Genomic DNA, 27938 nt, shown 5'->3' with positions numbered 1-27938 from the left:
AGGTTAACCACTCACATGGGGGCTTCTTGGTGGAGCAGTAATGAATTTCTACAGTCCACTCGTCTGCACAGAGCTCGTGCTGTGCCTGGCAATAATCTCCACTGTTCTTCAGAAACTCCATAAATGTGTGACCAAGGACACCACAGAATTGAAGAATACGTCTACTCCTTAAAGACTGTAGCCTAACCTACAGCCGGTCCCGAGGTGGAGGTGGAGGCAACAGCAGGGTTGGGGGCGCACCACGCTCTACCATGCAGTGAACTGCTCGGGGAGAGCATGCAGCCAAGCTGGTCCACAGTTCATGGGGCCAACACGCACACCAAGGCCGTAGCTGCTTTCTTTGTATAATTTCCTCTAGTTCCTCCCAATATCGCCCCATGAGGAAGCTGTTGTTATTACCCCCAAAACAGAACTTTAAAAATCTATCTCAGAAGATATAAAAAGGTATCCAGGGAAGGCAGTATGTAGTTTGTAGAAAACTAAGCTTGCAAATGTCTATTTTAAGTGCCAAAGTATAAGGATGCAGTCTTAATTAAGTGTAATATGCAAATTAACATGAAGCCCCTCACCAAAATAAGAGGAATAACCCAGATCCAGAAAAACAGAGCTTAAAAAAATTGTAGATGTGGAAAGATAAAAGTAAGATAATCAAGGGAAAGGCTGAACACTAGGTGATTATGCTTAGAGTGAAATGCATTAATGCCAGTGCAGAATGAGACCAGTCAATCTACAACTTTCCTGAGAGGCACACTGAGAAGAGTGAGTATGATAATAAGAGAAAAGGACAGGATAAAATGACAAGCACTGGCGTACGCACTGATCCCACTAATGTAACATATTAAGACACCTTCTTCTATATAATTTCCTTTCAATGTGCATGAATTCGTGCACCAGGCCACTAGTATTCAATAATTATCAACTCATGGCCAATCTATTCCATTTACCTTTCTAGGACACATCACTGAATCATTACAACATAAATTCTAAATAACATTTCATTTCATTTGTACTGTTTTAGTATGGCGCAATAAGAGTTTTTTAAAATAACATACTACCATTATCATTAAAAAGTAATAAAATTCTGGCCCTAGCCAGTTTGGCTCAGTGGATAGATTATCAGTCTGTGGATTGAAGGATCCTGGGTTCGATCCTAGTCACAGGCACATGCCCAAGTCGGTCCCCAGTAGGGGATATGCAGGAAGCCGCCGATAAATGATTCTGTCTCATCATTGCTATTTCTATTTCTCTCTCCCCTCTCCCTTCCTCTCTGAAATCAATAAAAATACATATTTTTAAAAAAGTAATAAAATTCTGCACAAATGGCAACTGACAGCATAATTTTTCAATTTTCCCAAGTTCCCCACAAAAACAAAGCAACTAGATAACAAAAAGCAAAAACCAATGGACACGTTTATGAAAAAACTAGATGGAAAGAAATCCCCATGATACAAAACCCAAACAAGATTCAACTTATCAGGGGGCCATGGAAAAGGACACAGAGGTAAACAAGAGATTCAGATGACCCTGAGAACAAGAAAACCCACACTGGCCAAGAGATTTCACTGGAAAGTGGCAGGCCAACGGGTTTTGTTCAATCTAGTGTCAGGGGAGCCCAAGGGCTCACGGTAAAGTTTAAAGAGGTTAGGGCAGGTAAGCCACTCAGAACTCTCAAACTCACAAACAGGACTCCCTTCTAGGGCCCCATTCTAAGGAAAAACTGCTGAGGGTGAAATAAAACTTCAGTTAGACAAAGAGATAGAGGCAATGAGAGAGAAAGTCCAAGTAAAAGCGCAGGTGAGGAACAAAGTCAGAAAATTTCAAAAAGCAAGCCACTATTTTTTTTAAACCACCATTATTTTTTAAAACTTACATAAAATCAACAGAAAGGGGAGCCATGTCATTTCTAAAAGTTAAGTAAAACTAATTTCACATCAAAATGAGCAGAAAAGCCTCAATGTCAAATCCCATACAAAGCTACTGTAAGAAAAGGGGTGGAGAGATAACAGAAATACACCTTTCTTTTATTTTTACAGAAACATTTTTTAGTTTTTAATGAACTTGTAAATCAATAAGCTCCATTTCAAAATAAAAATAAAATTCATGACTATAATATAAGTGCTTACAGTTTATCTAAACAAGATACATACATTTTCAGTTTTAAGATGTTAACTAAATTTCTGTGACAAACATGCTTTTAATTTATTGATTTCAGAGAGAATGAGAGAAAATGAGAAAGACAAAGAGAGAAATATTGATTTGTTGTTCCACTTATTTATGCATTCACTGGTTAATTCGCGTATGTGCCCTGACCCAGGATGGAACCAAAACCTTGGCGTATAGGGACAACACTCTAACCAACTGAGCTACCAGGCCAGGACTGCTTTTTTTATTATTAACCAGAGGCCCAGTGCACAAATTCGTGCATGGATGGGGTCCAGCTGGCCTGGCCCCAATCCGGGTGGATCGGGGCTGGGCCTGTCAGGAGATGGCAGGGGGTTGGCCGGCCAGCCCGCCCACCCGGACTGGGACCCGATCAGGGCCCCGGATCAGGGCCGGCCGGCTGGGGAAAGGGGCTGCGGGCTATTGGCCAGTGGGCCCCAACCCCAATTGGGGTTGAGGGGCCGACTGGAGGCAGGGCCAGCCATGGAGAGGGGCTGTGGGTGGTGGGCCAGAAGGCCCCACCCCCAAATGGGGTAGGTGGGGGGTTCCAATAGAGGGCCAGCAGCCTGGGGAAGGGGCCATGGGTGGTTGGCCAGTTGGCTCTGCCCCCTATTGGGATGGGGGGGGCGGTCAGGGGTGGGGCTGGCCGGGGGAAGGGGCTGTGAACCTATTGTGGTGGGGCAGGCTGATCAGGAGCGCGGCTGGCAGGTGGGTGGGGGGAGAAAGTTGGGCCAGGAGGTCCCGCTCTTGATCGGTGTGGGAGAGTGGGATCAGAGGCAGGCCAGCAGTGGGGAGGGGTCTCAAGGTTGGCCGTCGGCCCCACCCCCTGATCGGGCCAGTTTGCTGGCCACAGTGGACGTCATAGTGACCAGCTGTTAGGTAGCTGCCTTTTTATATATAGAGATACCAATAACATTACAGAGTTAATGCAGAATCCTAAGGATAATCTAGTGGTCACTAAACTGTTGAGTCCTTGCTTTGAATGCTGTTGTGTCCAGCACAGGTAAGCAGGCAGTCTTTCATACGCTCAAACACAGAATCTTTGGCTGCTACCAAATCAGCTGGCTTGCAACAAGAAGCCACCACATTAAGACTGTTTTAGGTGAACAACTTGCAAATCCCCCAGCATGGATAAACTCTAAGAACGCACAATTGTGCACATTTACAACCAAAACAGGTATGGCTGAAGGTTGTTCATGCTGTTCTTCTGAAATGAGATCTCAAAGCAGTATAGTTCAAAGTATACTAAAAGTATAGTGAAAGATTTTAACAACAAAAAAAATGGTATAAGCACAACTTCTTCACCAATTTGTGTGAAGCAACCATTTAGTTAACTTTTCCACTTGAAAAAAATGCTTCACTTTGTGTTAAGATTCACAATTAGAGTGTCTACAACCCAGGACAGAGCATCACCAGTGCTGCCCTGACTCAGTTTATACTGAAATTAAGTTCTTTACACCAAGTAAATGGTTCCTCATAACCACTGGCTAGTGTACATAAGAACTAAAACTTCTACATTTGGGGAGAAATAAATACTTCTCCGATCACAACACAGCTGCTTCTGTTCATCGATTCATGCTCAGAAACCTGTGGGGGATGGGCCTGCTGATCCTGCCCACCTGAAGCTGCCTCATGTGCTGCTTTCTGCTTTAACATTGTCCAAACGTGCAGTCCTATTGGTGGCTCAGGGTCCTAAAAGTGGCTGCCTCAGATACACGTGATCCAGGGCATCCTCAAACACAGCCCCGACAATAGTTTAAGCATGGCAAATTCTGCAGGAAACCCCTTACATTAAACTTCTTTTCACTAATCTTCTCACATGTCTTTTTAATATCTTTGTTGCAGCCTTTAGTCCTTGCCATGGCAGACTGATTCCATTAAAATACATCAAAACAGATCCTATTGATTCCATGTCATCTCAGCACCTCTGTTCAATACAAAGATGTGCATTGATGCTAGCGTATCAGCAGTGCCAGTAAGATTTTTATCCATGGTATAAAAATCGTGTTGCCAAAACGATCCATGGTATGTGTTGCCTCATCCTGTTGACTCTGTACTTATGGCCAAACCGAAATGAATAAGGAATAATTTATTACAGTGATGTCCAATAACCATTAGGAAGTTATCTGATATAATGTCTCTGTATATAACATTCTTTATGTGCACATATTCAATTCTACTGATCATCGGGTCAACTAACATCAGTACAGTTTTCATTACGGACCTCCTTGAACAGACACTGAGGAGGTGTCCAGGCTGGGCCCATACGATCCATGTCTTCCAGGCTGGGCCCAGCACAATCCATGAGTAGCACACTGAAGTCTTTTTACTGACCGTACCTCCTTATGTAGGGCATGCCAACCACACCTTGAAGAATCTTATAGAGTTTGCTCTCCTGCAGCACAGGGATGCCACTTCCTCACCATTGGTGATGTCGATAACCAGATAAATGTCCCCGAAGGAGCCAGACCCAATTTTCGTACAGTTTATATTTCCCTCCAACATGAATTTTGCCTTGGAGCCGGTGGATGAAGAGAGAGGCTGGGGCCACGCAACTACACCTCTGAGAGGAGGATGGAGGCCCCTGGCTGGTCCCAGGGCAAGGCTGCAGAGGAGGGCGGGTCCAGAATGGGCCAAGGGGAACCTGATAACTGTAGCTCAGTCGAGTTTCACCAGGCCGCAGTTTGTGAGGGGTCCTTGCAGTTCCCAGGCAGGGCATGGGTTGGACACAGGGAGTGGTGCATTAGGGTGGGGATACCACTGCCACCATTGCCGCCAGCTCCCGCCCAGAGGGAACCTATCACTCTGCACTTACAGATGAGCGTTACACAGGGAAAGTTCTATGGTGACGGAAATCTTCTACACTAGCACTGCCTGATACCAGCTGAAGAGCTACACTTTTAAAAAATATATATTTTTGCCGAAACCGGTTTGGCTCAGTGGATAGAGCGTCGGCCTGCGGACTGAAAGGTCCTAGGTTCGATTCCGGTCAGGGGCATGTACCTGGGTTGCGGGCACATCCCCAGTGGGAGATGTGCAGGAGGCAGCTAATCGATGTTTCTCTCTCATCGATGTTTCTAACTCTCTATCTCTCTCCCTTCCTCTCTGTAAAAAATCAATAAAATATATTTAAAAAAAAAAAAAAATATATATATATATATTTTTATTGATTTCAGAGAGGAAGGGAGAAAGGAAAAGAGCTAGAAACACCAATGATGAGAGAATCATTAATCGGGCTGCCTTCTGCATGCCCCACACTGGGGATTGAGCCTGCAACCTGGGCATGTGCCGGTAAAGAAAATTCAACATATAGATAATAAACAATTTCAAAACACAGTACAGAACAAATTTAAGTTTTTAAGGAAACTTTCTGGAAATAAAAAATGATTAGAAACTCTACATTAAAAGAACATACTATATACCTAAAAAAACTGGCCCAGAACAATCACTGTTATATTATATTCTAGTAAACTATGACTTTAAAGAAATCCATTGGGCTTTAGACAAAAAACCAAGAGACTCTTAAGGGAAAAAAATATACTATCATTTTTCTACAAGAAAGACATACACTAAAAGTAAATAAATATACTTAAGATATTCAAGAAAGAAAAATATAAACCAACTATTTTATATACAGACTGTTATATAAACATGCAAAAACTCAAATACCATTTCCGTGAGCCCTTCCTGAGAAACCTACCAACAAGCAGCATCCGGAAAGCCAACTGACTAGAGACAGTTGGCAAAAGGACTAGTGATGAACATTAAAGATATTATTATTTAAATAAGCACAACTAAATGAGGATTAAAGGGAGATAGTATATGAAATGAAACATCTATGTTCTAGGTAGAATATACTCATTTTGTAGAATGGGGGGATGGAGAATAGGGATCACTAGGCCAAAAGAAAATTCTTTTATTGTATTCAGTAAATGTAATGGTGGCAATAGTATGACTCTTATTGTTAATGCTATTGTGTATGTAACATAGACAAACAAGTAATATTGAGACAGTCTAATTCTATCATCCCTTCTATCTTTCAGAACTAAGATTCTCAATGTGGAAGAAAAGAAACATACATATAACAAAGTAATCCTTAATTTAAATTGAAAATATCAGTATGAACTCATGATTTCATCTTTACATAGCTTTATATATTTTCTTAGTTTCCTTTGCCCTAGGCAATGTATCTGTAAACATATCACTCTGAGATTTTGCTGCCTATGGTTTCTTCTAGGATTTTTATGGTTTCACAACTTACATTTAAGTCTTTTTATACATTTTGAGTTTACTCTTGTGTATGGTGTAAGTTGGTGGTCTAGTTTCACTTTTTTGCATGTATCTATCCAAGTCTCCCAGCACCATTTATTGAAGAAACTGTCTTTACTATGCAGCAGTAAAAAGAAGTATCCCTTACGCTCTGAGACAGCATGGAGGGACCTGGAGAGTATTATCCTAAGCAAGAAAGACAAACATCACATAAACTCACTCATAGGTGGAATCTAATGAACAAAATAAACTGATGAACCAAATAGATCCAGATACATGGAAGCATGGAACAGAGTGCAGAATCTCAGAGGGAAGGTGGGGGAGGGTGGGTGGGAGGTGATCAGTCAATGACCTTGTATGCATATATGAATAACCCATGGACACAGACAATAGGGTAGTGAAGGCCTGGGGCGGTGGGCGGGGGCAGGCTGGAGGGGCGAAATGGGGGGGAAAAGGGGACATATGTAATAGTTTTAAAAATAAAGAACTATTTTAAAATATTAAAAAATAAATAAAACCACAATGAGGTATCACCTCACACCTGTCAGAATGGCTAACATAAAAAACTCAACAAACAACAAGTGCTGGCAAGGATGTAGAGAAAAGAGAATACTAGTTCACTGCTGGTGGGAATGCAGATTGGTACAACTATTATGAAAAACAGTATGGATTTCCTTAAAAATTTAAAAATGGAACTCCTGTTTTATCCAGTTATTCCACTTCTAGGAATATATCCTAAAAACCTGAATCACCAATCAGAAAGAGTAGATGCACCCCTATGTTCATAGCAGTGCTTATAATAGCTAAGATTTGGAAACAGCCCAAGTGCCCACCAGTAGATGAGTGGATAAAAAAGCTGTCAAACATATACACCATGGAGCACATGCAACTGTAAGAAAGTAGGGTCTTTTACCCTTTGTGACATCATGGATGAATCTGAAGACTATTATGCTATGTGAAATAAGCCAATCTGAGAAAGATAAATATCACATGATTTCACTTATTTGTGGAATCTAATGAACAAAAATGAATTAACCAACAAAAGAAGACCGGAAGCAGGGAGGCATGGAACAGACTGATATACCTCAATGTGGGGGTGGGGTTTGAGAAGAAATAAACCAAAGAACTTATATACTTATATGCATAGCACATGGACACAGGCAGTAGGGTAGTGAAGACCTGGGCTCAGAGGAGCGGAGTAAAAGAGGAGAAATGGGAGATATCTGTAATACTATCTATATATATAAATGGCTAAGTAACCGACTGACCAACCGTCCATCCGTTCGTCCAAATGACTGACCAGGGCCAGTACATATGACGCACACTGGCAATTTAAAAATAAATGTTGACTCGCGTATGTGCGATACATATAAAGCTCTCGCAGGCACCAATCACATGCATGTTTCAATCTGTCACTGTCGATCGTGAATTTGATTGTTTTTGTTGACATAAGTCAAGCACCCTGAAAGTGTTTTTACTCTTAATGTGGTATATAAGGAGATATTAGAATGAGTTTAATCAATTCATCAGTCATTGTTTTTATCAATGTTGTTTTTATAACATGTTTTTGTTGTTTTTATATCATGTTTTTGTTTTTATATGTCTTTGTTGTCATGTTGTTTATTTACTAATCAATTTATATATTATTTTTATATACATTTTACTAATTTTCTTTCATCTGACACTTCTATTATAGAGAAAGAGCAAATAGTGATATTAAAATATTTCTTCTAATTAATTTCCTTTCAATGTGCACAAATTCATGCACCAGGCCACTAGTCAATAATAAAAATATATTTTTAGAAAAATCGAACAAGATCTGCAAATTGCATTAAGTTGACATATGTTTAATCTCTTTTGAAGTGTCTCCTTCCCACTTTCCCTTTCCATTTAACTTATTTGTTGAAGATATCAAATCATGTTACCCTAAAGTCTCCCGCATGCTCGATTTTCCTGACTGTACCACCCTGTGATACTGCCTCACATTTCCCATTTCCCTATTTCCTGTGAACTGCTTTGAGATCTATAGGCTGTGATCAGAGTCAAGGTCCACTGGATTAGCAAGACCCTACCTCCTGCCCTGGCGAGTGTTCTACGTGGTGAGAGCATCAGCCCACACACAGAAGGGTCTCAGGTTCAATTCCCAGTCAAAGGGCATGCACCTGGGTTCCGGGTTCGCTTCCCAACCATGGTCGATCAAGGTTCATGCAGGAGGCAACCAGTCGATGTGTCTCTTTCACATCAATGTTTCTCTCTTTATTTCTCTTCCCCCTTTCCCTTCCTTCCACTCTCTGGAAAAGCAATAAAAAAAAATATCCTTATGTGATGATTAACAAAACAAAGACTACCTCCTAGGCTCTGTTGTACAAATGAAGTCTCGTAGTCTCTTTTTTTGTGTACATATTCTTTTTTTCATTCTTAAATAAAAATAAGTGCAATTATATTTCTTATAATATGTGGTTTGAAGATTTAACAACTTTGCTTATTTACAAACAAATCATAAATCCTAGAAAATTTTAGGCAGAAAAGTTACAGCTTTGCAATGCAACTACAATATATCCGATTATCATGCTATACATCCCTTAACAAATACTGTCATGTGTAAGCACTGAACTCACCTGTTGGAAGGCTTGAATTGTAGCAGAGTACGAATGGAGAGACAGAGAAAATTTCAGCAAATTCTGCTGCAGAGGTGACAGAAACGGAAATGCAGCTCCCAATATTGCATGATAATAGGAGTAATCAGTGCCTGCCAAGGAAAAATATGAACCAAAATAATCATATGACTAGAGATATCCAAGTAAGATAGTTTGTAAGGTATAGAGGTATGGGATACAAAGACATATATATGAAAGCAGCATTTTACCAATATACTGTCTTGAACTATTGTCAGATGCTTCGAATTCCCTGGAGTACACAACGCAAGTGGACTTTTCCTCCCTTCTACCTTTTGTTCAGTCTTCCTTCCCCATGGGATTGCTAGTTACCTACTCCAAGAAGACACCCCCAATACCACCCATGCTTCACTGGACCACATACATCTTTTCTTTACTCTCATATTTCTTTGCTTACCACTTTCATTCACATTATTTACTAAATTATTCGCTATCTACCCCTCCCCATATAGTCTGAGTCCCCACAAGCAGAAACTATGACTTATTTGTCTTCGTATCCCTAGTGCCTGCTACATGTTATCTACTCAAATAACCCAACACTCCTGAGCCAGGTGATGAGGAAGTACAAGGTATTAAAGGATACTGATAAAACTACAGTTTGAGATAAAGCATTTAACCAAACAATTGGAACAAATTATCTAGGAAGAAAAAAGTACATGAACCAATATGAAAAAATCCCAAGGATATGTTGCTAAATGAAAAGCGCAACATATAAAACAATATATACCATAAGCTATCATTTTTCTAAGAAAGAATGAGAAATAAGAATACATATGTATTTGTTGCAAAAAAATTAAAGGCTAAACAAATTAAATTAAATGGTTATAAAAAATGGAAAAGAGGCCTAACTGGTTTGGCTCAGTGGATAGAGTGTCAGCCTGCGGACTGGAGGATCCCAGGTTCGATTCTAATCACGGGCACGTACCTTGGTTGCGGGCACATCCCCAGTAGGGGGTGTGCAGGAGGCAGCTAATCGATGTTTCTCTCTCATCAATATTTCTAACTCTCTATCCCTCTCCCGTCCTCTCTGTAAAAAAATCAATAAAATATATATTTTTTTAAAATGGAAGAGAAACAAAAAGAGGAAGGCAACAAGATTTTTCTGTGTAAGTATAACCTTTCTCATAGCTTTTCTTTAGAAAATATTAACATTTTAAAAATCAAAATATAAAAGGTCATTCTGCATTAGCATCTAAGTAGAAAAAGAGATCACAAAGGACTATCTCAAAGTTGTGTCAGAATGTTAATGATGAATATTTTTGGGTGGTAGACTACAGATAATAATTCAAATAAAATGTTTAACATACTTTTACGATCACTTCCAAGAATTCATACTCACATAATTCTAACCAAGAACACTACCATTTATAATGAAGACATGTCATTTATATGTCAGAGTTCAAATTCATTATAAAACCCACTTTATAATTTGTTTCATGAAATTATAAAATGTAAAATGATTTTTCTGATAACTCAAACAATTCTAGTTGACTCTGAATTACATAACTTAAACTTACAGATGCTTGTTCAAAATTGTTCTGTATTTATACCACAAAAAATTCAGACATAACTTTTTTAATATATTGTTTGAATAAAAATCGAAGTTAAAATCAATTTAGTTTACTGTTAGCAGCGGCAGCAGTTACGAAATTTTTACATATTTTCTCGTCAAAAAAGGCGTATGTGCCTGTCAATGTAATACCAAGGTTTTAGCTACTCATATATGTCTTTAACTATTAATGTTTATACTCTATATAGCTTATATTGAATTAGAAAATGTATAGAAAAGCACATCATAATCTGTAAACAAATGAGAAAATTTACACTGCAATTACTTGATACCTTGACACTCAAGCTGTGGGTGTCTGGCAGACATAATAGAAAACATTTTTGGTGGCACTAACTTAGTAATAACAAACTTGCCCTGGCCAGTGTTGTGCAGAGGTTAGAGCATCGGCCCACGCACTGAAGGGTCTCGGGTTCAATTCCCAGTCAAGGGCATATATCTGGGTTGCAGATTGGATCCCAAGCCCCAGTTGGGGTACATGTGGGAGGCAACCAATTGATGTGTCCCTCTCACATTGATATTTTTCTCTCTGTGTCCCCCTCCCTCTCTCCCTTCCACTCTCTCTAACAATTAATGGAAAAAGTATCCTGAGGATTAACCAATAAATAAACAAACAAATAAATAAACAAGTTAGACTTAACAGATAATAGATTGGTTACGTAATTGGTTCATAACAAAAAAAGTGAGTCAAATCTGATGGGTATTAACTTAATACTAAATGATTGTGACTTCCACAAAATAGTCACACATTTTTAATAAAACAACACAAAAAGAAGAAGGTGAAAGTCAAGGATAGTGCTTAAAACCGAAGTTATAAACTTCAAAAATAATTATTAGTCTGTGTTGGCTCTGCTGGCTGCCATCATAACTCTAGTCATTAAGTTCAAAGTGGGTCCTATTAACTGCCATGCCACACGTGCTCTGAAAGAGCGTTTTTCCAATATTTTCCCAGAGAACGAAGTCAAAGCAGCATTGGCTTCAATTTACCGTGATGATCTGATGATCCAATATTTTGACTGGCTTCTACAAAATTCCAAAACTTCTCTTGACTGTCTTCTGCTAAAAACTCACTGCGAGAAAAATAAAATAAAATAACTTTAAAATAAAAATCTTTGAATATAAGCTCTATTACTAAAGAAAGGAAATTAAGTTTTTATGAGTTTCCAAATGTTCAGTTTATCTTTTAACTTATAATACAGACTAGAAGCTCGGAGCACGAAATTCGTGCATGGGTACGGTGCCTAGGCCTGGCCTCAATCAGAGCCATATTCCCTGGCTACCAGCAGCCGGCCCCACTCCCTGCCGCCACCCACCCCCAGTTCCATGTTCGCCATCAGGCGATCTGAGCCTGCTGGATTGGGGGAGGGACCAAGAGGTTGGCCTGCTAGGGGCAGCTCCTGCATTGAGCGTCTGCCCCCTGGTGGTCAGTGCACGTCATAGTGAAAGGTCATTTTGCCGTTCGTCAATTTGCATATTACCCTTTGATTATATAGGATTATGTAAACATACACAATATATACATACATTTAATGATAAGCAAATATTACTAGCTAACTAGCTATTAATAATTTAATAGTTTAATGGATATTCCTTAGAAAAAAACTAGAATAAAATGAAACAACAGAGAAACAATAAGGAAGGCTAATTGTGAACATGCTATCAGCGGTAGAAACAGAGTTAGAAGCTGGTAATTCATCCTGACCGGGTGGCTCACTTGACTGGAATGTCTTCTTGTGCACCAAAGCCTTCTATTCCCAATCATGGCACATACCCAGGAGGCGGGTTTGATCCCAGATCTGGGAAAGAGCCGGAGGCAACCAATTGATGTTTCTCTCTTTCTCTCTCTCACTTCCTCTCTCTAAAATCAATTTTAAAATATTTTAAAGAAATAAATTTCTTTTTCTAGCACTAGTTCTGCTCACTTATTTTCTTGAAGACCTTACAAAGAACAAAAAAAATACGTTTTATCTGAGGATCTCCCAAGAAAAACATAAACCTCAGAAATATTTCTAGAACTAAAGGCAGCATTTTATAATCCTATCTAATAAAAGAGAAACATGGTAATTAGCTGTACCTCCGCTACCCTTCGCATTGGCTAAGCAAGGCGATATGCAAATTAACTGCCACCAAGATGGCAGCCAGCAGCCAGGCAGCTTGAAGCGAACATGAGGCTTGCTTGCTTCAGTGATGGAGGACTCCAACGTTCCCCGCCTGCCGCTGCCGGCCTCTGAGCTTGCAGTTTGAAACATTGTTACAAATATAGAAGCTAAACAAAACCCCAGAAACCTGCTTTCAGCCAGCCGGGACCTCAGAGCTGGAGTTGAAACAGTGTTTCGATTATAGAACCCAAACAAACCAGATACCTGTTTTCAGCAGCCGAGGCCTAAGAGCTGGAGCCAAGCCTCAGAGCTAAAGCTGGCCCAGAAGGAAAAAAAAAGAAAAAAAGGAGCAGTTGGGAGCTTCAGTCACCCGCCAGCCTGAAAACAGCCCTAACCCCTCACCCAGACTGGCCGGGCACCCCAGTGGGGACCCCCACCCCGAAGGGGGTGTGACCAGCTGCAAACAGCCATCATCCCCTCACCCAGGCTGGTCAGGCACCCCAGTGGGACCCCCACCCTGATCCAGGACAAGCTTCAGGGCAAACCAGCCGGCCCACACACGTGCACCAGGCCTCTATCCTATATAGTAAAAGGGTAATATGCCTCCCAGCACCAGGATCAGCGGAGCCGCAAGGCCTACCGGCACCGGGATCAGCGTGACAGGGGGCAGCGCCCAAACCCCCTGATCGCCCTGCGGCTCTGTGTGTGACTGGGGGCGGGGCCACAACCTCCCTATCCGCACTGCTCTGTTCGTGACCAGGGAAGGCGCCCCAACCCCCTGATCAGCCCTGCTCTGTGCCTGATAGTGGGGAGCTCCCTAACCCCCTGATCGCCCTGCGGCTCTGTGTGTGACAGGGTGTGGTGCCGCAACGGCCCCCCCACGGGACCTGCTCTGTGTGTGACGGGGTAGAGCCATAACCTCCCCATCGGCCCTGCCCTAAGTACAACAGTGGCGGCACCCCAACCCCCTGATCCGCCCTGCTGTGTGTGTGACAGGGGGCGGTGCCCCAACTCCCCTATCAGCCCTACTCTGTGAGTGACAGAGGGGAGCTCCTCAACCCCCGATGGGCCCTGCTCTGCGCGTGACAGGGGGGAGCTCCTCAACCCCCTGATCGGCCCTGCTCTGTGTGTGACAGGGTAAGGAGCTCCAACCCCCGTGATGGGCCCTGCTCTGTGAGTGACAGGGGGCAGCACCCCAACCCCCTGATCCGCCCTGCTCTGTGCGTGACAGGGTGGTGCCGCAACCTCCCTATCAACCCTGCCTTGAGTGTGACAGGGGGCGGTGCCCCAACCCCCCAATCAGCCCTACCCTGAGCGTGACTAGAGGTGGCATCGCAACCTCCCAATCTGCCCTGCTCTGTGGATGACAGGGGGCAGCGCCCCAACTCCCCAATCGGCCCTGCTCAGCAGAGCCCGACCAGGGGCTGCACCCAGGGATTGGGCCTGCCCTCTGCCACCCGGTGGCAGGCCTAAGCCAGCAGGTCGTTATCTCCCGTGGGGTCCCAGACTGCGAGAGGGCACAGGCCAGGCTGAGGGACCCCGTCTCCACCCCGAGTGCACAAATTTTTGTGCACTGGGCCTCTAGTCCTATATAATAAAAGAGAAACATGCAAATTAACCGTCCATCCAATACGTTCAAGCCATGCCCACAAGCCACACCCACCATCCAATCAGGAGCAAATATGCAAATTAACCCAAGTAAGATGGCAGCAACAGAGCTGGAGCGAGCAGGAGGCTTCATTTGCCCCTGGTGATGAAGCCAAGCTTCCTGCCTGCCCGCCTGCCCGCCTGCCTGGGGCCGGCCCTCAGCTCCTACCAAGGCTACAAAGTTTCAAGTATAGAAGATAAATAAATCCCAGGAAAAAAAGGAGAGGCTGGGAGCTTGGGTTGCCGGGGGACATGGCCAGCCTGAAAACAGCCATCAGCCCCTCACCCAGGCTGGCCAAGCACCCCAGCAGGACTCCCCGACCCTGAAGGGGTTGTGCGCAGCCTGAAAACAGCCCTCAGCCCCTCACTCAGGCTGGCCAGGCACACCAACAGGACCCCCACCCTGATCTGGGACACCCTTCAGGGGAAACCAGCTGGCCCCCACCCATGCACCAGGCCTCTATCCTATATAATAAAAGGGTAATATGCAAATTGACCCTAACAGCAGAACGACTGGGAATGACTGGTCACTATGACACACACTGACCACCAAGGGACAGACGCTCAATGCAGGAGCTGCCCCCTGGTGGTCAGTGCGCTCCTACAGGGGAAGCTCTGCTCAGCCACAAGCCAGGCTGATGGCTGCCAGCACAGCGGTGGTGGCGGGAGCCTCTCCCACCTCCTCAGCAGCACTAAGGATGTCCGACTGCAACTTAGGCCTGCTCCCCGCTGGCAAGTGGACATCCCCCGAGGGCTCCCGGGCTGCCAGAGGGATGTCTGACTGCCAGCTTAGGCCCGATCCCCCCGGGGAGTGGGCCTAAGCCAGCAGGTGGACGACATCTGAGGGGTCCCAGACTGCGAGAGGGCACAGGCCAAGGTGAGGGACCGTCCCCCACCCCCCCAAGTGCACAAATTTTTGTGCACCGGGCCTCTAGTCTTTTAATAGCCACAAATCCACATTCTTAAAATAACCAAATTTTAGTTTAAAGATAACACTGACCTAATGAAATCAGGTCTTAGAACTCAATGCCATTTTAATTTTCTTTTTTCGTTTTTACTTAACACTATTGATCTTAAATAATAACTACATTAAATTTTCATTCATTCAAGAGTCATTTATCCCTAAAAGAAAATGCATGTATTAAGTGAAAGATTCACATAAACTGGTTCTCTTCTCCTCCAGGGGTGATCTTTCACTGTCTGTAAGTGAGCGACAGTGGAGCTCAGCTTACCTAGCCAAGGGAAGACTTTCCCATTACTTGTCACACTCAGGTGTACAATTCTCACCCTACTTCACAGTTCAATACAGGTATATGGGGGAAATAGGAAACATTTCCTGGTAATGCACAGCTGCTCTAAAAACAGGTTTCTGAAAATAGCATGATCATTATGTATGGAAGTATTTGGTGCCTCCCTAAGTGTGGCATTTTTCTAGGCTTTCTAGTAACTGACAAAGACTTCATACCAACCTGACAGTGGCTTACAGTGAAGAAGGCAGACACTAAGACAGATAGATTATGATATGCAGACAAACACCAAATTCCTAAATTAAAGCTTCACTCACAAATGAGTGAGCAGAAGGGGGAAGGAATACACTGATCAACTGTATGATGAGAACAAGGATTCAGTGAGGCTAAGGCCCCCCTATAAAGGCTTACTGTAAGTAAATATAGGCTTTTCAGATAATTACAGGAAAACTTCTTAAACCATATATTCTTTTTCATCCCATTGCATCTAAATTTGTCTTAAGAAAAATAATTACTAGATCCACTGAACTAACTCAGGAAAGATAAGAACACAAGATACTATTCAAAGGCATGCTGACATTTGTTTACAGTACACTTAAGTTTGTTTGCTTTTTGTTTTAAATCGTTTGTTAGCTTCTTATATCTATTCCACTGAGTAAAAAAAAAAAATCTATAGTTTTACAGATAAAATTATATGCTGTTTGGGATTTGCTTTAAAACATTATAGTGTGCTCGCTTCAGCAGCACATATACTAAAATTGGAACGATACAGAGAAGATTAGCATGGCCCCTGCGCAAGGATGAAACGCAAATTCGAGAAGCGTTCCAAAAAAAATAAAAATAAAGCATTATAGCAGGGCTCAGTGGTTGACTGTCGACCTAGCAACCAAGAGGTCTTGGTTTGATTCCTGGTCAGAGCACATGCCCGGGTTGTGGGCTCAATCCCCAGCGGGGGGTGTGCCGGGGTCCAACCCCAGCAGGTCCAGGGGTTCCCAAAGGCGTAGACGGAGTCGGCGAAGAAGGAATGACACGGAGACAGCGTTCAGTTGATCAGCAGCCTAGCCAGGATCTCCAGCCAGGATCTCCAGCCAAGTTCTGGTCTCGATCTCCAGAGAGGTTCTGCTGTTTATTGTCTTGTTACATCTGTATTTATCCCAGTTGATTTTAATCCTGTCAATTTCTATTACAAAGGTTAGGGCGTTTCTTATCTCCATTCCAGGGAGTAAAGATTATGTAGCTTAAGCATGATTGTTTGTAGTGATTAACTACCCGCCTGGCACTTAGTTAAGGAGTTTCATCCCCTCCCTGACTTCAGGGAAAAATTCCTACCTGGGGAAACAACCTTTCTAGGAGAGGCATCCCCTCCCTGACTTCAGGGAAAAATTCCTACCTGGGGAAACAACCTTTCTCCGAGAGGTGACCTTGGTTAAAACACACAGCGCTAAAGGGAGCAAACATATTAAGAACAGTATGCTATATACGCCAGGTCCCTTGAAACATATGCTGTGCAGATGTTTCTTTCCTGCAGCGACTGTGTCAAGCAGCAAGGATGGACCGGCTTCCGGCAGGGGTGTGCAGGAGGCAGCCAATCGATGATGTTTCTATCTCATCGATGTTTCTATCTCTCTGTCCCTCTTCCTTTCTCTCTAAAAATCAACAGAAACATAAAAAAATAAAAATAAAAATAAAATTCCATCGGGGGAAGGGAGGAGAATGGTGCTAGTGATGTTTATTGGACTTGAGTTGATAATTGTAAAAACCTGATGATAAGCAGAGGAAGGCTGCAAGACAGTGTGAGAGTGAGAGAACGAAAGGAGAGTGTGTGGACATACCGAGAGTGTAAATTTGTGGGTGAGCGAAAGCTATACTCCAGGGGACTGTGGGAGACTGCCGGATCGGGCTCCCCTAACCGGGCAGCCTCCACTGCTGCTGAAATCTCTCCCAAAGCGACCAGCTCATCCGCGGAGACAGTGCCATCGTGAATGGCTGATATTGGGAGCGTATACATCCAGAGACCCTGCAACCATGGCACCCAGGGACCAGCTACAAACCCAGAAACACCGGATCTCAAGCAGCACGAATACGTGGACTCAGGCAAGCCCTGCTCCTCCTCACGGAAAGGCCAGATTTTGCCTAGATAAAGGTGTGGTTTGTAATTCAGGTTGGAGAGAGCAACGCCTGTGGGGGAAGTCTGTGCCCCACAAAGTACGCAGCCTTTGGGTCCAGCGTAATCCGCGAGTGTGGAAGGGGTCCCGCAGGGCTGCTGGCAGAAGGGAACTCTAAAAATCAGCCCATAGCTGGACTGGGTGCAAAAAGGCAGCTTCGGATTTTGCCAGTGTGCCAGCTGCTTAGTGCCAGGGGAGAGAGGACACGTGGAAGAGACTTTGGGAGAATTGCACACAGAGCTGGACGGTGGAGGGTTGCATGCTCGTGCTCTTACTCTGGCTTTTTTTTTTTTTCTCCTTAAATCTTTGCTTGATTATTAAACCCAATACATAGGATCGCCAAATTGGGGTCACTCACAGAGACTGCAGGGGAAAGTTGTTTTTGTGGAACCTGGGAATCAGAGCGGGCAGTAACAATAAAGGAACCAGCTCAGGTTGAGGATGTTTTTAGCAAAGGCCAGCTTAGGAGTACCCTAATTAAGTTAATAACAAATGTACCTACCTATATAGTTAAAGTTTAAAAAATTTGGCTCTCAAAAGAACTTTCAATTGTTGTACTGTTGATATTTGACTCTGTTGACTAAAGAGTTTGCCGACCACTGACATAGGGTAACTGAGTGGATAAGAAAACATGACCCATATATCTGCTGTCTACAGGAAACCCACCTCAGAAAAAAAGGCGCACACAGACTAATGGTGAAGGGATGGAAAAAGATTTTTCAGGCGAATGGAAATGAAAAGAAAAGCTGGGGTAGCAATACTTATATCTGACAAATAAGATCTCAAAGTGAAGGACATAAAAAGAGATAAGGAAGGCCACTACATAATACTCAAGGGAACAATCCAATAAGAAGATATAACTCTGGTAAACATATACGCACCCAAGATAGGAGCACCCAAATACATAAACAAACTTCTGGAGGAGATCACGGGAGACATTCACAGCAATACAATCATAGTAGGTGACTTTAATACCCCACTATCACCAATGGACAAATCCTCTAAACAAAAATCAGCAAAGAAACATCAATCCTAAAAGACTGACTAGATCAGGTGGAATTAATTGACATCTTCAGAACATTTCACCCCAAAGCCACAGAATATACATTCTTCTCAAGTGCAAACAGGTCATTTTCAAAGATAGACCATATATTGGGTCACAGGCAAAGTCTCTTCAAATTCAAGAAGATAGAAATCATATCAAGCACCTCCTCAGAGCACAATGGCATAAAAATGGAAATCAACTACAATAAAAACCATCCAAAAAAATCAAACACATGGAGACTAAATAGCATGCTATTAAACAATGACTGGGTTACCAGAGAGATCAAAGAAGAAATAAAAAACATCATGGCAACAAATGACAATAAAAACACAACAATCCAAAACCTATGGGACACAGCAAAAGCAGTCTTGAGAGGGAAGTTCATAGCTCTACAAGCCAAATGCAAAAAACAAGAAACAATGATAATAAATGACCTAACCCTACAACTCAAAAAGTTAGAAAGAGAGCAACAAGAAAAGCCCAGTATAAGCAGAAGGAAGGAAATAATAAAGATCAGAGCGGAGATAAACAACATAGAGACCAAAAAAAACAATACAAAAGATCAACAAAACCAAGAGCTGGTTCTTTGAAAGGATAAACAAGATAGATGAACCTCTAGCCAGGCTCACCAAGAAGCAAAGAGAGAGGACCCAAATAAACAAAATCTGAAATGAAAGAGGAGAAATAACAACAGACCCCACAGAAATACAAAGGATTGTTAAAAAAAAATACTATGAACAACTCTGCTCCAACAATCTAGACAACCTGGAGGAAATGGACAAATTCCTAGAAAAATACAACCTTCCAAAACTCAATCAGGAAGAATCTAAAAATCTCAATAGGCCAATAACTATGGAAGAAATTGAAGCAGTCATCAAAAAGCTTCCAGCAAACAAAAGCCTGGGGCCAGACAGCTTCACAGGGGAGTTTTACCAAACATTCAAGGAAGACCTAAAACCTGTCCTCCTCAGACTACTACAAAAAATTCAAGAGGAAGGAACACTTCCAAGCTCATTCTATGAAGCCAGCATCACCCTAATACCAAAACCAGATAAAGACAACACAATGAAAGAGAATTACAGGCCAATATCCCTCATAAACATAGATGCTAAAATCCTCAACAAAATCCTAGCAAATCGGATCCAGAAATACATCAGAAAGATCATGCACCATGACCAAGTAGGATTTATCCCAGGGATGCAAGGATGGTACAATATCCGCAAATCAATAAACGTAATACATCACATAAACAAATTGAGAGATAAAAACCACATAGTCATATCAATTGATGCAGAAAAAGCATGACAAAATCCAACACCCATTTTTGATAAAAACTCTCAGCAAAGTGGGAATAGAAGGATCGTACCTCAACATAATAAAAGCCATATATGACAAACCCACAGCCAACATCATTCATACTCAGTGGGCAAAAACTAAAACCATTTCCCCTAAGAACAGGAACAAGACAGGGATGCCCACTCTCACCACTTCTGTTCGACATAGTACTGGAAGTATTACCCATTGCGATTAGACAAGAAGAAGAAATAAAAGGCATCCAAATTGGAAACGCAGAAGCAAAACTGTCCTTATTCTCAGATTACATGATATTGTACATGAAAAACCCTAAAGACTCCATCAAAAAACTATTAATAAATGAATTCGGCAATATAGCAGGATACAAAATTAATGCCAAGAAATCTATGGCATTTCTATACACCAAAATGAACTTAGAGAAAGAGAGACTAAAAAAGCAATCCCATTTACTATCACACCAAAAAAATTAAGATCCCCAGGAATAAACTTAACTAAAGAGGTAAAAGACCTCTACTCAGAAAACTACAGGACGTTGAAAAAAGAGATAGAGGAAGACATAAACAGATGGAAGAACATACCGTGTTCATGGATTGGTAGAATCAACATCATTAAAATGTCCATATTATCCAAAGCAATCTATAAATTCAACGCACTTCCCATTAAAATACCAACGGCATATTTCACAGACCTAGAACAAACTCTCCAAAAATTCATCTGGAATAAAAAAAGACCCCGAATAGCTGCAGGGATCCTAAGAAAGAACAAAGTAGGTGGGATCTCAATACCAGATATCAAGCTGTATTACAAAGCCACTGTTCTCAAAACAGCCTGGTACTGGCACAAGCACAGACATATAGATCAATGGAATAGAATAGAGAACCCAGAAATCGACCCAAACCAATATACTCAATTAATATTTGACAAAGGAAGCAAGAACATACAATGGAGTCAAGACAGTCTCTTCAATAAATGGTGCTGGGAAAATAGGACAGATACATGCAAAAAAAATGAAACTAGACCACCAACTTACACCATACACAAAAATAAACTCAAAATGGATAAAGGACTTAAATGTAAGACGGGAAACCATAAAAATACTAGAGGAATCCAAAGGCAACAAAATCTCAGACATATGCCAAAGCAATTTCTTCACCGATACATCTCCTAGGGCATTGGAAACTAAAGAGAAAATAAACAAATGGGACTACATCAAAATAAAAAGCTTCTGCACAGCAAAAGAAACCATCAACAAAAGAACAAGAAAGCCCACTGCATGGGAGAACATACTTGCCAATGTTATCACCGATAAGGGTTTAATCTCCAACATTTATAGGGAACTCATACAACTTAACAAAAGGAAGATAAACAATACAATCAAAAAATGGGCAAAGGACCTAAATAGACACTTTTCAAAAGAGGACATTCAGAAAGCCAAGAGACATATGAAAACATGCTCAAAGTCACTAATCATCCGAGAGATGCAAATCAAAACAACAATGAGGTACCATCTCACACCTGTGAGAATGGCTATCATCAACAAATCAAAAAAACAACAAGTGCTAGAGAGGATGCAGAGAAAAAGGAACACTCGTGCACTGCTGATGGGAATGCAGACTGGTGCAGCCACTGTGGAAAACAGTATGGAGTTTCCTCAAAAAATTAAAAATGGAACTCCCATTTGACCCTGTAATCCCACAGCTAGGAATATATCCCAAGAAACCAGAAACAACAATCAGAAAGGATATATGCACCCCTATGTTCATAGCAGCACAAGTTACCATAGCTAAGATCTGGAAACAGCCTAAGTGCCCATCAGTAGATGAATGGATTAGAAAACTGTGGTACATCTACACGATGGAATACTATGCTCCTGTAAAAAAGAAGGAATTCTTACCACTTGCAACAGCATGGATGGAACTGGAGAGCATTATGCTAAGTGAAATAAGCCAGTCAGTGAAAGAAAAATACCACATGATCTCACTCATATATGGATAATAAAGACCATTATAAACTGATGAACAAAAATAGATACAGAGGCAGAGCAGCATTAAACAGACTGTGAAACTACAGCAGGAAGGCTGAGGAGGATTGGGGGGGGGGGGGTGCGTGGTAAGAGATCAACCAAAGGACTTGTATGCATGCATATAAGCATAACCAATGGACACAAGATATTGGGCGGTAGGGGAGGCTGGGGGAAGGTCAATGGGGGGGCGGGGGGGGGACAAATGTACTACTCTTTGTAATATTTTAAGCAAAAATAAAAATTAAAAAATAAACAGGAAAAAAAAAGTAGAGGAAGGGCACATTATACCATTCTCTCCTATTTTAATAGTTTTTGGAATGCCATTAAATAAGATGATTTTAATCTTTGGCAAAAGAAAACAAAAAACTAGAAAAAACCAAATGTCTACCAATCAGCCTAAGTCTGGTAATAAACTTGTTTTCTTCGATTTCTAAAGTTATTGTGGGAGATCAGAGTAGGACTCTCTTTGATACAGAGCTAGAAAGGAAAGGGAAATGAGTATTTAAGTGGTTCTGTGTGGCAGACACTATGCTCAGCATATTTATCCACGTCTCCAAATCCTAACAGCAACCCTACAATTCAGAAAGGTTACTGAATTGCTTAAAGGCACAGAGTTAGTAAATGGAAAATCTAGAATGTAAGTTCCAATACCCTTGATTTATATCTCCATCATGCTGTATTCTTGACCATTATACTATCTAGCATTCAATAAATGATTATGTTTTCGTTTTCAACAGCACTTCATTTACATAATATTTGTTAGTAACTATAGCTGTTCAAAACATATCCAGTGTTTGACTTCAGTTAAATATATACCACTTCACGGATAACTACAAAGCATCAGGCCCAATCTTAATATATACCTGGGAATAGCTTTTGTCCATGAGGCCAGATGTAGAGAGCCTGTATATGTGTAGAGAGAGTCTGTCCCCTCCCCCTGCCACTGATGATTTTGGGGGCAATGTTCAAATGTCGAACAAGCATATCTTAGAACAGATAAAGTGTGGCAATTTCCTCAGCTTCCCCCTGCACTGTCTTATTTTGTCTTCTCCCAAGTTCTTAGAGGAGCATGTGTTATTTTCCCAATCTTGCCAAGCTCTCTTCTCTTCCTTTTAAATAAATAAATAGAAAATTTCCTTTAAGTATGATTCTCTCTTCCCTTATGACCACATACACTCTTCCTGGAAGACAGCGTAACAATCTAACCAACTCAACACATTTGTCTAAGAAGTCTCTAAGTAGCCGTGGGCAAACTACCGCCCGCTTGAAATGAATAAAACTAAAAAAAAACCCGCACCCTTTTATGTAATGATGTTTACTTTGAATTTATATTAGTTCACGCAAACACTCCATCCATGCTTTTGTTCCGGCCCTCCGGTCCAGTTTAAGAGCCCATTGTGGCCCTCGAGCCCAAAAGTTTGCCCACCCCTGTACTAGACAGATTCTGTGTTCTAACAGCACAGTGCACAGGGAAAGAGGCTTTCAATAAATGCATTTGATGATAACCTCACTTCCTAAAAAGCTCATGAAAATTCACTAGTAGAGTCTGTATTTTGCTCAAACATGTGAAAGGGAAAAATGTCTCTTACCTGGCTTCTAACAACAATGGAGCAGAAAACCATTTTGTCGTAAGAGAGGTTGTAATGGCTTTTGAATCTGCCTTTACTAAGGAAAACAGCCACAGTCCAGTGAATACAATCAGAAGTCCCATTTTACAGCAAATCCCTAAAAGAGAAAAAAAATGTTTTGCTACAAGGAACTGTTTAAACCTCAATCTTAATACTTAGAGACATAAAATAACATGAATATTACAGAAACAGAAATGCTTCCTAAATATAATGGCCCTACTATCTACATCAAGCATGTCAAACTCGTGAGGTGTGTGGCCTGTCAGCCGCAAGTCTGACATGCTTGATGTACATAGTTCAACAGATATTTGCTGAGTAACGGACACAACATGACTACCCACCATAAACTGCTTTCAGCTAAAAGAGTTTTAATTTCAGACTATCTTTTGTGGTTATTTTAGGTCACTTGAGTTTGTAAAGCCGCCGTGCAGACCTTCCCTGAGCTTGTCAGGTGTAGCATATGGCCCCTTTTCTTCCACAATTATAACTTCTAGCCTCCAAAACTGTAAGACAATAAATTGTTGTTGTTCTAAGCTACCTGGTTGTGGTATTTTGTTATGGGAGCCCTAGGAAGCTAATATGATGGGTCTCAAAGTAAACTCACAGGTAGGTTCTGAAACAAGGAAATGTAAGAACTCAACCACAAAATAAAGAAGCTGAGGTCACTGGTAAATTGGCACAGCCATAAAATGCAGGCCACTTGGACTCTCAGCAGCAGCCTCCTCCAGCACACCGAGAGCCTCAGAGAAAGGTCTCCAGCTTCAGACTTCTTTGATCTGATTTTTCATTCCTAATCAGACTTCCGTCTGAGCTCTCTCTAAGTCAACATCCAAGTTCCACCTGTATCCTGAAGGGAATGAGTGTGGGAAACACTAAACCAAACTTGTGCTTCTGAGCATTAACATCTGGAAAGGCTGGTCCCAACTCCTCAATACTGGCGGTAAAATCTATTGTTGGAGGCCCTAGCCTGCTTGGCTCAGTGGATAGAGCTAGAACATCGGCCTGTGGACCAAAGGGTGGGTCCGCAGGTTCGATTCTGGTCGAGGGCATGTATCTTGGTTGCAGGCTCCTCCCCGCCTGGCCCAGGCTACAAGCAGGAGGCAACCAATGATGTGTTTCTCTCACATCAATGTTTCTCTCTCTGTCTTTTCCTCTCTCTAAAAGATCAATGGGAAAGTATCCTCGGGTGAGGATTAACAAAAAACAAAACAATAAAGTCTATTGTTGGGGAAGACAGTCCATATTGCAGGCCACCAGTTAGTATCTTTCTTTTAGAAAAAGCATTATCACTTATGACATCATTCTGTTCATATAACACACAATATCGCTAAAGGGCAAAGGTCAAAAGCAAAATAAATTCTACCAAATAGAAAAGTTGCTTTTACGTGGGTTTTAAGTTCAGGCTCTGCCAGCTTCTTTGGAAACAAAAAATATGAACATCCCATACTGATATAAATACTGATATAAAATACTGATATAAATCAGTATTTTTAAGCAATCAGTATTTTCAGACTAGCACTAACCAAACTAGACTTTTGACAATGAAACCTACTAGCAGTGTGGGGGAGGGAGCTGCTGGAGGGAGGTTGCAGAGAGGATAACGTGGGGCCCTTTCTGAACCTGGCAGAAGCTACCAACATTTCCCACAGAAGTGCAAAGGAGGACACCAACTTTCACAATTTCAGGCCACCCCAACTCAGGGTATTAATAGACACCCTCCCCCACAAGCCTGCCTGATAGAAAAAACAACATCAGGGAAAAGAGAAAACATTTTAGATCAATTCCTGAGTTTGCTACTTACTAGCAGTTTAACCACAAGCATGTTACCTAATAACTTCTTTGGCCCTTAGTCTCCCAGTCGCTAAAATAGGAGTAACAGTATCTGCCACACCAGGTCCCTGTGAAAATGAAAAGGCAACATGAAAATCACTGCATAAAGTGCCAAGTACTATGCCAGACTGTTCTAATAAAATACATCATCATGGAAAAAAACTAAAAACTATCTTTAAATTACAGAATAATATATCACCATTATTACATGGCCTCAAAAATATGCCTTGAAAACCTAAACTCTGTGGCTAGGGAAAAAATAAAAATAAATCCTCCCCAAAGTCACTAAATTTATAAACTGGCAAGAGCATCTGAACTACTGAACAATGGTACATGATGCCCACATGTATGGCTTTTCCGGAAGGGGTCCAGATGTGTCATCCCCCAAAGGCAGGTGATTCCAGATGAGGAACTGGACAACACTGCACAGGGGCGTTACAGGAACTGAGGAAGCATCAGCCTTTAATGAGCAAGCACTCAGGGTGGAGCAGGGCAGGTGCTTTGCAAACACTGCAGTTCCTTGAGGGTGGGAGCAGCCATGTCTACCCTGTTCACCACAGCAACAGCGCCTGGCAAGCAGTAGATACGCCATGAATATGCTGCATCCGCACTACCATTCCTGCTTAAAAATAAGAAAATGGAAGCTCAGAGAGGCTGAGTAATCTACAGCAATGCTTTGAACCCACATCTGCCAGATTTTACAAGTTCTCTACCATGCTCTCTCTCCTGGTTCTCTGTTTTACAAGGGGTAAGAATTCAAACTGTGCAGAGCCAGACTGAGCAAGGTGCTTTCTTGTGAGACCAAGGGCAAGCACAAGGATTTTCTAGGGAAAGAGGTCTTGGGACACAGGAGGCTGAGAGAGGAGCAGTTTTAACTGAAACCAAGGGCGTGGGTCTGAAGTTGGGACCAAAGTAAACCATCCAACCAGCCTAACGGACCCGTCCTGAGGCTGGGCCCCTCGACAGCTGGCAGCATTGCCTATCACTGTCATATGCCCAGCTGACTGCTCAGAACACGGGGAACTATCAAAACAAAATAAATAAATGCAGGCTTCATTATTAAGGGTTAAATGAAAGAAACTGGAACGAAAGAAGAGTGGCACAAAGAGCAAAGACAAAAAAAAATTTTTTTTAATAAAAAAGAGCAACAGAAGTTCTTGGGCAACGTATACACCCTTATAGATGAGAAAGGGAGGAAAGGTACTCATTAAAGAGCCTTCCAACTTTGGCCCCACTTCCTTGGTTCCACAGGATACCAGAGGAAATGGCTGTCTAGCAGCAGTCACCAACCTTTCGGACCTTGTAGACCAGTGGTCCGCGGATCACTGGTTGGCGACCGCTGGTCTAGAGAAGCAAAGGTAAGAACCTCACTGAAGTGGACTTTTGTTTGAGGATGCCTTCATTTTACAAGATCCCTTATCACTCTGACCTTATTGGTCTTTAAATGTTGTTTATAAAGATGAATAGTCTGAGAAACAACAGCTGTCAGCAGCTGCAATGTGGCATGATGGGTAAATAAAAAAAAAACTCTTTAGAAAGTCCTAGGCCCAACCCTGGCCGGTGCTCAGTCGGCTGGAGCACTGTTCTGTACACCAGAGGTTACAGGTTCGATCCCCATTTGGGGTGTGTTCAGGGGACAACTGATTCTCTCTCTCCCCCCGATTCTCTCTCATCAACAGAAATATCGGGTGAGGATTAAAAGAAAAAGTTCTAGGTCCGCCCTACCTGATTTGGCTCAGTGGATAGAGCGTTGGCCTGTGGACTGAAGGGTCCCAGGTTCGATTCTGGTCAAGGGCACATGCCTGGGTTGTGGGCTTGATCCCCAGTAAGGGTCATGCAGGGGGCAGCCGAACAATGATTCTCTCTCATCATTGATGTTTCTCTCTCTCTCCCTCTCCCTTCCTCTCTGAAATCAATAAAGAAAAAAAATTTTTTTAAAGTTCTAGGTCCAAATGTATCATCTGTAAAATCTGCTCTGTGGCCTATTTTTCTCAGTTTAAATTAAAGACACTATCTCTGAATCTACAGTAAGATATTGGAAACATTAAGATTTACAATATGGGAATGCTTTTCACTTTTTGGAAAACAAGAAAGGCATAAAATTATAAGTCATTGACAACTTTTTCTTCTTTCATTGTTAAACTGAAATAATAGCTAATAAACTCTTAAACAACTCACACCCTGCAAGTGTAGAGATGGCCATCTGTGTTTCAACATATATCCTAATAGGAAAAATATTAGGACGTACCCTTCCCTAAAAATAACTTGA

The 27938-nt window shown here is 42.0% G+C and overlaps 1 protein-coding gene across 1 annotated transcript in view; it reads right to left on the bottom strand.

The window, feature by feature from the left end:
• UGGT1 (UDP-glucose glycoprotein glucosyltransferase 1) overlaps nucleotides 1-23934 on the bottom strand; it is a 174115-nt gene extending 150181 nt beyond the window's left edge. The window contains exons 1-3 of the mRNA XM_081096304.1: nucleotides 23801-23934; nucleotides 11659-11741; nucleotides 9048-9178 (exon numbers count right to left, since the gene is read on the bottom strand). Coding sequence (XP_080952430.1) covers nucleotides 9048-9178; nucleotides 11659-11741; nucleotides 23801-23922 — 336 coding nt within the window. The 5' untranslated portion in view covers nucleotides 23923-23934. The remainder of the gene's footprint in view (nucleotides 1-9047; nucleotides 9179-11658; nucleotides 11742-23800) is intronic.
• Nucleotides 23935-27938: the final 4004 nt, after the last annotated feature.

Source organism: Myotis nattereri, assembly GCF_964212035.1.
Source record: "Myotis nattereri genome assembly, chromosome: 7".
NCBI lineage: Eukaryota > Metazoa > Chordata > Mammalia > Chiroptera > Vespertilionidae > Myotis > Myotis nattereri.
The sequence above is the reverse complement of the archived record's forward strand: the minus strand, read 5'-3'. Positions and strand labels throughout refer to the sequence as shown.